The 12,732-nt window shown below is 41.1% G+C and overlaps 1 protein-coding gene across 3 annotated transcripts in view; it reads right to left on the bottom strand.

Moving 5' to 3' along the window:
* Window positions 1-12,732, bottom strand: part of ZBTB44 (zinc finger and BTB domain containing 44) — a 36,712-nt gene that overhangs the window by 7,596 nt on the left and 16,384 nt on the right. The window contains exons 2-5 of one of the 3 annotated variants that reach the window (XM_071798873.1): window positions 11,113-12,182; window positions 7,628-7,712; window positions 2,974-3,086; window positions 389-689 (exon numbers count right to left, since the gene is read on the bottom strand). In XM_071798873.1, the coding sequence (XP_071654974.1) occupies window positions 389-689; window positions 2,974-3,086; window positions 7,628-7,712; window positions 11,113-12,130 (1,517 nt within the window). In that variant the 5' untranslated portion in view covers window positions 12,131-12,182. Of the gene's footprint in view, window positions 1-388; window positions 690-2,973; window positions 3,138-7,627; window positions 7,713-11,112; window positions 12,183-12,732 lie in introns of all 3 variants that reach the window. The other 2 variants (XM_065855563.2, XM_065855565.2) reach the window with 2 other exon arrangements.

Below are 12,732 nucleotides of genomic sequence, written 5' to 3'. Positions count from 1 at the left end.
ATGTAAGTGAACAGGCTATGTACAAGATTTTGAATAGCAATCGTTCAGAGAACTCCACAGATAGTATTGTATATAGTGCTACGGTTTAACACCATTAGCCTGCCCGCAGATACTACTGAAAAGAGAAATTAAGTAGCCCAGAAGCAGCTTGTGCATCTCACTCGATTCTTCAGTGCCCTCTTATATAGCTTTTATGCTGTAAGACAGATTAGATATAACAGACAGTGGCGCAAGAATGAATTTGACTGGAATTAGCTGGCAACCTGATGAGAGGCACAGCAGGCTGCCCTGAAAGCAGGAGAAGATGATTTAGGGAAAAAAAAAAAAAGGCAAAAACAAAAATAAAAAAAGGCAAGTTTCCCTGTTAGGTTTTTGCTGTGCACCTCACCTGCTCTGGAAGTAGTTTGCTAGCTCTGACGCTTCATGGTTCAAGCTCCTCAGGTGAACGATTAAATTTCCAGAGTTGGTGAACATGGCGCCACATGTTTTGCACTCGTAAATCCGAGGCTTGCGGATAATATGCCGGGAAACCCGCATGTGGTGTTTATATTCCCCGAAGGAAGTGAAAGTGGCACTACATATCTGGCAGCGGAAACAGCGTTTACCTTCGTGCTTCAGGCGATGCATCTTTAGCGAGTAAGCTCGGGTGAACTTTTTCCCACAGCGGTCACACTGAAATGGTTTAATGCCTGCGGAAGAGAGAGCAAAAACAAAAAAACGTTCACCTTTTGTAAGGAGAGGTCACTGGCAAAACCCTTCCAGATTTCTAACAGCGAGGGGACAGCAGCTGTGGGCAGTCACAGCAAGGCGCTGGTTTAGGAAGAAATACTCTGGTTAGCTTTAGAATGGCAGAAGCGACTAGAACAGAACTACACCTTCTCAGAACCAACTGCCAATAAATATCATAATAACGTGACCTGTCCTCAATGCTTACACGTCTTCTTCCTAGCAGTTTAAAATGAACATGAGCCTCTATGGATTATACTATGGTTATGATCTTGAGCCACAGCCAAAAAGCATCCAATGCAGCAGTCACCTCAAACCATCTTTGAACTCTTTTGATCTCGGGAGATTCTTGTGCCAGACTGGTTCCCAACAATGCAATTATCAGACTACCCTTAATTGCAATGTCTTTTTCTGGCTGCCTTTGGCCTCGGAGAAGTGTTCTGGCAGGGGGACTGCGCGCACAAGGACGCCCCTGTAATGCAGCAGGAATGGTGATAAAAGGGTGAAGTTAACGGCCTTTATATTGCGTGGGAACCTTTCTATACCAGAATTTTCAGCAACCTTGCCTGACAGACAGCTTTCTAAGACAGTTTAGGTTCATGCCTCTCATTTTTTTCTTGTATTAATTTAGGAATTCTGTTACTTGTTCACTTTTCATTTATTACAGGCACTAGGAAAATCCTAAAATGTAAGAGCTCTGCAACATGCTGTAGTGGTTGAGAGTATGTAATCACACCCAAACAGAACTATTGCAGCATAAAAGACTGAATCACCAAAAAGTGAGGATTTAATAAAAAGTCTGAGCTCCAGAAAGTGTGGAAATCCAAACATGAGGCTAAGAATCTGGAATATGGAGCTCTATTCATAACAGGGCTGTCAAGGAATAAAAAAGGTTTTTTCAAAAGGCTGAATGTGCATCAGTCCAGGCTGTTAATTCCACCAGCCTTTCACTCTGCTTTCCTTATGTTCAAAGCGGGAGTTGAACTTTTAATTGGGGCTTTTATACAGAGAAAGCTGTAGTTAAGGTTACACCAAAACTCCTCGTTAAGCATGTGAAAACAAGTTAATATCCTAGAATATTGTCTTGCGAAGCTAAAACTTTTCATGCCTTCCTACTATCCAAGGGCATCTATTTCCTCTGATAGCTTGAGGAAAATATCTTCAGCCATTTTGCTTGTGTGAAAACACTTTCAACATTTACAAGTTGTGAGAGCTTCGTTTGCATGCTAATTACTCTAAAACAGCCACTCGAATCTCTCCCAACTTTGCCCAGGGGTTGCCAGTCGGCAGGTTGGCCAGAGATGCTTTGCTGAAGTCTGTCTGCCAGTTAAGACTTTAGGAGCTGGCTTGGGATAATCTTACACTCAATATGCCCACAAAGTTTGCTTTTTTAAGTATTAAATGGAGATTATTACATCATATGGTCATTTTTGCTTGAAGGGGTTTGACAACTAATGGCTGACAGTGAAAAAATGACACCTTGACCACTGTGGTTGCTCTGCCCAAAAATGGTACAGCATTTACGTGCAGGTAAGAGTCAAGCTCAACCCAGGAGATGCTAAACCACGAGGCTTAGCACTCAGGTGTAATAACCCTTCAATATCCCCATCATTCATTAAAATATCAAGGTTATTGCCAGATAATGCTGACAAGTCTTGAAAAACACTGATAGCAAAGACATTAGGAGTTATCACAATCATTAGGGATATCACGATTCAGAGGAGGCATTCAACAAACCTTTTGCTACCCGTACTATATGTAGTAGCTAAACTGATTATCAAACCAATTCAGCTGTCCTGCAATCCCTCCAAAAATTCTGAGATCCAAAGCCATACAACATTCTTCAATGCAAGGACATAAGATGGATAATATTCTTTTATGGCTGCAAGTCTCCTCTAAAACACAGCAGACAATTACACGTATGAGGAAAAATTTCAATCCACAATAATCCATAATAAAAAAGCCAAGTACACTTTATTTCATCTCAAGTCTTTATCATGAAAATGGCTTACTCTGATGAGTTTCAGGCAATTAGAATTTTTTTAGTCCACACAAATGCTAATCATCCACGAGCAGAGCTATCAGTCAGATTTGATGTATCAAAACAAGCATTCGATGAGCCATACCTCTACCTAATCTTTCTGAAATAATTCTGAAGCACTTGGCAGGCGATGAAAAAAGAATCACATTACTATATTTGCTGCACAGTGAGCAAAACCTCTGTGAGTCTATAATTGAGTTTCTTACCTGAGTGGATGAGCATGTGTTGTTTTAAGTTCTGAATGCGAGTGAAGCGGACCCCGCAGGTTGGGCACTGAAAAGGTCTGTCCGGACCGTTGGGGCTGGGTCTCTCTGTGCTGCTGGTGGAAGGAGCAATGTAGAGTTGGTAGGGGTACTGAACGTTCTCCAAACTACAAAGAAAAAATTCACTCATTTACAAGCAAGCTAGAGGAAAAAAATAATTAAGAAGTCTTGCCCACGGAAATCTGAACCTGGGATACATTTGTATGAGAAGAAGAAAAAAGAGCAGCCTTTCGCACTTCTGGTGAGATCTGTATTTATGCTGGAAATCTCTGGCTCTACAGCAATGTGTCAGACCTGCATCTGAACCAGACCTCCAGCTTCTGCTTCTTTGGGTAACAGGTCTGAGCACCAGCTGCAAACTTAACTTTATTTTCCAGGCATGGGCATTTTCTCAAGCATATCGATGACTTACAATCTGCAACCAGTCCCCAAGGGAGAATTTAAAGAACTGAGCAGATGAGAAAGCCAAGGAGTATTTTGCAGCTTCAGTGATATTTACAAACGAAATTAAAGCCAATTCATTTTCATTTCAATCCAAGTTCAATGAGAAAACATTAGTATCGACTTCTCCTTTGTGCCATCTCAAGGCAGATCAGGGATAAGAGGGTCATTAGGGGCAGTCAACATGGCTTCACCAAGGGGAAGTCGTGCTTGACCAACCTCACTGACTTTTATGAGGACATAACAAGATGGATGGATGATGGCAGAGCGGTGGACGTGATCTACCTTGACTTGAGCGAGGCATTTGACACAGTTTCCCACAGCATCCTCACAGCTGAACTGAGGAGTGCGGTCTGGATGAGCGGGCAGTGAGGTGACTGCGAACTGGCTGACGGGAAGAAGCCAGAGAGTCGTGGTCAATGGGCAGAGTCCAGTTGAGGCCTGGATCCAGTGCAGGGCCTCAGAGGTCAGTGCTGGGGCCGGGATTATTCAATATATTCATCAATGATTTGGACGAGGGAATAGAGTGACTGTCAGCAAGTTTGCTGGTGACACCAAGCTGGGAGGAGTGGCTGACACTGGAAGCTGTGCTGCCATCAGAGACCTGGACAGGCTGGAGAGCTGGGCGGGAAGAAATTTAATGGAATAGAACAAGGGCAAGTGTAGAGTCTTGAATCTGGGCAGGAACAACCCCAGGTTCCAGTATAAGTTGGGGAATGATCTATCAGAGGGCTCCAGCAGGGGGACTGGACGAGCTTTTGAGGTCCCTTCCAATCCCTAACATTTTGTGATTCTGTGTATCTAAAATTATATATTTCTAAGTTTAAAATATTAATCTAATTAATCAATACTTGCTCCTTGTCTGCTTCAATTGGCTCTACGAGAACACCTCAAATGCTGTATTTAAAAAACAGCACACAGATGATAATAAAGGAACAATTTAGCTTTCAAAGTAATTTGTTTAAAACTGAGTAATTGCTCCTCCATAGCCTCTAGCTGCAAACTGTTTAAGGGAACTGCAGTGTTATAATCCAAGTCCTCTGGCAAGGAACTTGCTTTGCTAAAGGGCGTAGTGAAATAAAAACAAATTCGCTGGTACAAACATAATAACAACAGGAGTTTGTACTTACCTGGGGTTTCCCTTTCCTGAGCATTTAGGTCTATTTTTTTGTTGAAATAGTCATTTCAGCTTGCTCGCAGCCTGATGGCAGCTCAGATGTCACTGCTCTGACCCTGAATGCAATTTTAGTTTTAATAAACTGTAACGTCTGAAATGTATTGAGAAATAGTACCACGATGTCTCCTGTTGCACATGGTCAGAAGGTATTCCTAACTGAACAAACCCTTTCACTGGTCTGCTTCCACCTTGAGCCCAGATTGTTGCCTTCAAGTTTAGGCTGAATTTATGGACTTCTAACGCTCACAGGGATGAAACGTGCAGTTTGCACAAATACATTTTCCTACGCATCATACAAAAAAAAGCCACAGACTGGATCAGTATAGCAGGACAAGAACTAGGATCATCTCTTTAAAACCAGTACCTTAGCTGTCTCTGTTTACTCTGGAAATGGGTGTCAATAGAGCTGTGAAAACTGGGTACCTGAATTCTGAGTCAATGATGGGTGTCACTGACAGAAGTTCCAATTGTAAAATTTATATGAAGGGAGAAAGCACCAGGCACCTCTTGATATAAACAAGATAAAAGACTTTCCTGTAGGAATTCAGCATCCACCAGTCTGTAAAACCCAGGATTTCTGGTCTCACATGGAACTGGAATAATTTGGAAGAAATTGTATTGCCCTTCACTTATTTTATACACAGGAGAGTCCTGGAGAGCTGTGGAAAAGATACATGGCAAATACCTTCCTTGTGCTCAGCTGACTGGAGAATTCACAATTAAAATGTTCACAAGCTATGTGCAACAGAAGTAACAGCTGCAGGGCCGGGGTGACAAAGGGAGAAAGGAGAAGTGCTACGGGGACAATCTCCCTAGAAGAAATTTAAAATAAAGCATTTTTTTCCTCCATAAAAGCTTCATGATGAGACAGGCTGGTTAAAAGAGGTAAAATGGGGATGCGGAGGCTCTCCAGCTCCCAGTGACGGCATGCCTTGTTCCATCCTTACACTGCAAGCAGGCTGAAATACCTATTGGTGACATAACCGCAAACTGCAGCACAATGAAGAAATTACATTTGAAACACAATCATATTTTCTCTTCCCTGCTTCTTTTTCTCCAAATACACTCCGTTTTTCATGACTTGCAATTTGTGATAAATGTGGCGTTTAACAGTCAAGATTCATCTAACACCTCAGAATTTCTGTAACAACTAGTTAAAGAGATAGGTTTAAAGTGTTTTCACTGTAAAATACTCTACTTGTAATTTTTTCCACTTTTCACCAAGAGATGATATACATATTTAACTATGTAAAACTAAACTCCGACAAATGTGAAAGCCACAATGCTCAGCGAGCTACAAATGTTCTCCATTTGTAAATACAATTACTTTAGAGAAATGAAAGTTCTCATTAGATTGGATCAGAGAGACCTTTTATGACTGAGCCTTTGCAACTCCCTTTCAAACGCAGCCACGAACTGTCACAGAGACTGCTAAACCAGCCAAGGCTGAACTACAGGTCTATGTTAGAAAAGTGTACCACAATCCAAATGTGAAATATCAGAGAAAGAAATTTATCAGACTTCACTGTGAAACAGTAGGTTTAATACCGAATAGATTCCCGGGTGCCTCTTAAGCTGACAACAATTACATGTGACCTGATGTTGATGAAACACTGATGATGGAGGAGGATCAATTAATTGTGTTAATTCTTTAACACAGAAAGTCAAGAGATAAGACATCGTAAATTTCGAAATATTTATGATTGCTTCCACAGTGTGTTTAAAGGATTTTATATATTTTGAATTTTCTACGTAGTTTGTGCTGGAGCTCTGCAACGTTATAGGAAATTTCTGAAATAATCCACTGCTGAAAATACATATGCCACTTGACTCTAGAATTATAGCTTTAAAAACCTAGACTCGTTCTAATGTAATATGTGCTCCCACTATAAATTCAAACCCTGTGTGCTGAGTATTATTTTCACACTGAGATTTGTTAGTAGATAGATAAAATCTCCTATGTCATACAAAATATCTTATCTAGGTAGTTATTTTCCCTTCAGATTTAATCCTACAATGGGAAAGGTTTTAGATGGCAATGGCAGCAAAGATTTTATAAGCTATGAAAATGCCACTCTTGATAGTTATCTCTATAGGGAGTTTCACTTGACACAGTTTCTGGAACAACTCCCAAAGGTTCACACTCCTTCCTCAGACTCGCTTGTCTAACAAAACACTGGGCAAAAGCCAACTTGCCAATACTTCAGAAATTCTGCTTAGAAAGGGAATAGCTAGCTATACACCACACTGGGCACATACCACAAAAGCAAAGTAATAAAAGTCAAACCAGTTGTGGGGTTTTTTTCTTTTTCTTTAACAGAACTATGATACATCTTTGACCAAACAGACCCATTTTAGTTGGGTTTTCTCTGCCAGTTTTCCCTTATAAGGGATTCCCTTAATAAATCGCTCATCTCGGCACAGCAAAAGACGGCTAAATATTTACAGTAAGTGACATATAGCATCTTGGTACAGAGCTACGCGCCGAAAAGTTTGGAAGAAGAGATTTAAGGCTGCTCTGCCTGTTCTGTGGTTTATGGCAATGTCTGGTAAAGCCAAGATTAGTTCTTGTTTTCATTTTGTTGCTTTTGTAGCCAAGATTAGTTCTTGTTTTCATTTTGTTGCTTTTGTGGCTTTACGTCAGCTTTAGCACGCATACACCAACCACACCTGTTTCACAGTAAAGACTGAGGGGTTTTATTTATTAATCAAGAGGAAGAAACCGCAGAAACATTAATATCTTTCTTCATCAGTGTTGCCTGGAAATCAACAGGAAATTAAAAGCAACAAGTAAGCAAATTCTGACTTTCACCACCTCCATTCTTCTAACGCATCTGAACCTTCAGGCACTGATCGTACTTTGAGCAACACAGAGACATAGATGTAGGAACAACTAAATGTTTTGGGATTAAGGCTGGGTGGGTTAATTACAGCACAGCACTTGCTGCAGGACAGTTTGCACATTACATTGGTACATACCGATCGTCGTCATCTGCATGAGCGTTAGTGCCAGAGGTACTTTGGAGTGTGGGTAATCCCTCTGTAACCCCCTCGTCTATTGAGCCTAGGCAAAGAAAAAAGGGCAATTTAATGCAAATAAGTGTTCAAAAAGGACTGGGGGGACAAGTGAATACACATGAAGCTTGCTTTCCCCAATCTCTGACAGACACTGCTTCCTGGGTGGTAAGATATTAAACGTTCTTGGGAAAACCATTTAGAAAACCCAGAAGCAACGTGTTCCAAATCGACTTCTCCTGTGCACAGATTATCTAGTAAATGGACGACTCAATAAAGGGTAAATATCTGGCACACCTAGAAAATGGAAACAACCTATGTTCAACACAGAGTTTTCAAAACACATCCAGTACTAACACTGTAAAGCAAATGTTATCTTCACCTAAAGGGACTATATCATCAATTTTCAAGGCTTCTTGAGCAACAAAGAGTTCAATCCTGCTACACTACATTGCTTTTGTGCTCTAATCTTCCATATATTTATTAGCTGATAATGCCTTCATTTATTAATAAGATGCTGAGACAGGAAGAGCCCTCTGAGAAATCAGAAATGCAACACTAGAGAGACCAAACATCTGCTTGGAAAAGAAATGTATACACAAAACCATTCCAGAGCGTTGTTCAGTGCACCAAAAAGTAGCTCAAGCAGGTTTTGGATACAGAATCTAAGGCAAATCCAGCACTAAAGCAGAATTATGACTTCATTAACCTGATGTGTCTTGCTCAGATGGGGGTCCCTCATCTCTGCTTGAGTCTGGTGTTCAATCCCTGGTTAGATGTGTTAAGCAAGGTTATTTTGCCCTGATGTCACCATAACAGGGAGGGACGCTGGCAGTTCAGGACTAAAACAACTCGAAGAACTGGTACCTGCTCTCCACCAACCATACCCTTGATAAAAACCTCCTCTGGTTTGGTTACACGTGACCATTCAGATAAACCACGGTTTGTTCCCTCTTCAAACAGTGTGGAGCAGACAGGATCTCCTCACACTCCTTTTCCTTGCAGTTTCAAAACACCACTGCTGGGACCAAAATTCATAATTTTGTTATGAGCTGACAAACTATATTTGGGAAATTCAGCAACTCTGCAATCTATAAAGTTACAAAAGTTAATCCCATTTTGATTTATCCTTCTCATGAAACACTTAACCTAAAGACTACCGAAAAATAAGCTCTTATGTTTAATTTTATGCCTTCATCTCTCAAATGGAAACAGTGTTAATGAGTTATGAAAATATCTTCTCAGACATGGCTATTGTTGTAACCATAATGACTTATTTATCAAAGCCCTGTTTCACGTCTCCTTCTGTATTACAAAGTGCTTCCAAATATAATAAATTGCAAATGAACAATTCTTGAAATGGCCCAAAGAGTGAATAAGAGCTTTCTGCAATATCAGAAAGAGAGGCAGGAATGTTTTTGTAAATGCACTATAAAACACTAAGATAAATATATGCAATTATACTAGGAAAATACGTTCAGGGAAGGGAAAGCTGTACTTTAACATATCTTGCTGTCTCCATTTACTATTCTTACATTACTGCATAAGGAAATACATCTTTGGGAGGGAAAAAGTGCTTTCTAGCTACAAAGCGTACCTTATCATATGTTAGGTCCAGGGGAACTGTGCTAAAAAGCAAGAGCACCGTTTCTCTTCATATCAAAATGTGAATAAAAACTATTCTGATGATAGTCAATAATGTTGTGCAAAGACCACTAAATATTAAATCTAACATATTCAAGAACAAAGAACTGATCTGTACAAAGGGCAATGGGTTCAAACTGGAACACAGGAGGTTCCACTGAAAGAGGAGAAGCAACTTGTTGGGGGTGAGGGTGGCAGAGCCTGGCCCAGGCTGCCCAGGGAGGTTGTGGAGTCTCCTTCTCTGCAGACATTCAAACCCGCCTGGACCCCTTCCTGTGGAAGCTCAGCTGGGTGTTCCTGCTCCATGGGGGATTGCACCGGATAAGCTTTCCAGGCCCCTTCCAACCCCTCACATTCTGAGATTCTGTGGCAAGGCCTTTCCGAAGTTCCTACTTTAATGAGTTAGAAACTGAATCAAACTAAACGCGGTCTTGAACAAGGATCACTTTTCCTGGAGACTATCCAGCAAACACATTGTTTTAGTTTTTAATCTACGCACTATTTTGGCCAAATACATTGAAAGGTTTATATTTAAACTGATATTAAGTCTGTTTCTCAGAAAAGGTAAACAGCCTTGTCTCCAGTAAATAAAACATTTTCATGTGGAGATCTAAAATATCAACACATGAGCTATACAAGTTGATGAATAAAAACAACAAAATGAAGTCTTGAAGGATGGGATAAATGGAAAATATTTTCATTTCTTTTTAGTGAGTATTACCTGAACAGTTTAACAACACTGATTATATGTTGCAATCCTGGTATGGTCATACTGATCTAGCACTTTCTTCAGAGAAGTCACAGCATTATGCTCACCAAACAAAACAAATAATGCAGGCTACTAGGTTACATTTATTTACTTTGTTCTAGCTTATTTATTTAATTAACTGAAGCAGCCTTTCATGTGTACACCATTTGAATGAAGCAGAGCAGTACACCTGCCATTCTTACGGCCTTCAAACCAAACACGCTTTATTAAAAATCTTTGAGTAAACAAACTCTACAGAGCACAAGTCAAGCCACTTAACTGGAAGAAAAATCGCTGACTTGGGTAAAACTTTGGTAATTAAACTAGAAATATTGCAAAACCTCTATCTTCTAACTTACTAAAAGCCATTCAATGCATTCTGTGCAGAGTGGAAAAAGGGATTGTTACAGCAACCTTTAAGTATTAGCTATTAATGAACAACAGCCCGCCAGAAGAACCCAAAATTGGCTTCAAATTGTTTTTCATGGAAAAAAGGTTTCTCTCAGCAATTGGCAGTACTCGAAGAAGCAACTTGAGAAGCAAATCCCACAAAAATGGAAAGATTCTCAATATTATGACTCTGTGGTTTTCTTTTCGTCTGGGGCATTAGGATGAGAGTGTTCCACCACTTATTTTGCAAATCTTCTTACAAAGGCTCTCTGTCATTATTATACAAGATCTTATTCCTGATACAAAGCACCATTCTGTCTGTCTGTGGCTACAGCCACAAGTCTTTCAGATTTGGTGCTGCAGCTCAGCTGAGATCATGCCTTTTGGCACTAATGAAAACAGAATTACTTCCCCCAATCAAACTACTAGAGGTAAAAAGGCATTATCAAGCTCTATTCAATAAGGAGGTCTACTAACAATCTTTCAGCTGCCTTCTGCAAACTTATTTAAAGAGCTCTGAGTCTCATCCCCCCGTCAGGGTTTATATGCAACATTTCATAAAACAGGCAAAAAAGGCAGTTTCACAAAAGTTCAGCATGAAGAAACATGAAGATTTCATCCAATAAAATCCCAACTGCATGCATATCTATTTATACATATATCCTACCTATCGAGGACGACTGTGGGCTGATCAGGAGATCTTCCTGCACTTGCTCGCTGCCTGGGACCGTCTGCTGATCGCTCAGCGAGCTCTGGGATGCGCTAACGGGCTGCGATACTTCCTCGTGAACCTCCTCGTCGCTTAACCTTTCCACTTTGACACGCACGTCTTCTTCGATCACAAGGGGAGAACTGGCTTTTGTGCTCTCGCACGTCACGTAATCCGCAATTCTTCTGTTGGACTCGGAGGGCCCAGGCATTTCCAAAGTCCTAGAGTTCTCCGCCTGCTTCACCTTCTCAGACTGAAGCCTTCGATCAATCCCAAAAGGAAAAGTCCAGGGAAAAGCTAAGGACGAGTCCACGGGCTGATTTCTGGACTCCGGGTAAGAAGTTGAAGGATTCAGCACTTGCGGGGAACTCGTTTGTGTGTTACACTTAACGGGGCTCTCGGGAGACATAACTATGTAGCTTTTGCGCTTTCTTCGTGACTCTCGGCAAACGGGAATGGTTCTTTCCACCACGCTGCACTCGGAAGAGACTGGAGAAAGGCTGCCGTCTCGAGAAGTGAAATTGCAGTTTGCGCTGTTCTCCTGTCCCGCATCCAGCACCTTCTCTTGCTGGCTGTTGGGCGTATTCCACAAAATGCTGGACTTCATGAATTCTGAGCACGTGCTAGCAACGCTGAACATCTGCATGTAGCTGGCTGCAGCCAACACATCAATAATGTTTTCTGTGTTAATAGATAGTGTTGCTGTGTAAGCGTATTCCAGAAGAGGTATAAAACCCGTCACTGTCACATGGTGCAGGTCCAACACGCTCTTGCTCTCGTCTTCGGCTTGGCCGACGAGTTTGGAACGGAAGAAGTCGCTGCAGGCTGCCAAAACCACCTTGTGCGCCCTGAAGATCTTGTCCTGGACGCGGATGGTGATATCACAAAAATGTCCATCGTTGCGGAGCATGTTCAGCTTTCCCAGCATCTCCTGACTGTGCGCAGGGGAATTATGAGTGAATGTTTTAACACCCATCTTTTCACCTTTCTGCTAGCGTTCTTTCCACATACGAGAGATCACAGGTATCCTAAAACAAAGAGGAAAACTGTCATTTTCATCTCTGAAAGCAAAAGTGAACCCGCTTCATGATCGTAAGACTCTGTACGAAGAAAATTCAACCGAATTTCCTAGGGTCAGGTTTTTCTATGATGCAGACTGTGAAATGGACTAACTCTACAGAAATGCAATTACCTACCTGCAATTCTCAAAAATGGAGATCAAATTATTTAGTCTGTCACTAGCATCATCTTCCATGTTTCTGCTGCTGCCCACTCGAAACGAATTCCCAACACAGCTAAGACAAAAACAAATGTCTGTAATACTAAAAAGAAAGTATTTTTGAAGCTATCATCTGTGTATGAAACCTGTGGTTTTATTTTCTGGGCTCAGGAAACCATCACTCATGGTTCTTAAATCTGACAGACTTTGTCAAATGTTTCTTTTAAGTGGAAAAGACATTAGCTCGGGTCCACTTGCAAGAGTGCAGGCACAAGCAAATCTCCCAGAGAAGGTATTTAATACCAGAAAAGCTTTAGAGAAAGTACGGCATGAATTTTCAGAGGACGGAGCTCAAGCTA

This window comes from Patagioenas fasciata, chromosome 24 (genome assembly GCF_037038585.1).
Source record: "Patagioenas fasciata isolate bPatFas1 chromosome 24, bPatFas1.hap1, whole genome shotgun sequence".
In the NCBI taxonomy this organism is placed as follows: Eukaryota; Metazoa; Chordata; class Aves; order Columbiformes; family Columbidae; genus Patagioenas; species Patagioenas fasciata.
The sequence above is the reverse complement of the archived record's forward strand: the minus strand, read 5'-3'. Positions and strand labels throughout refer to the sequence as shown.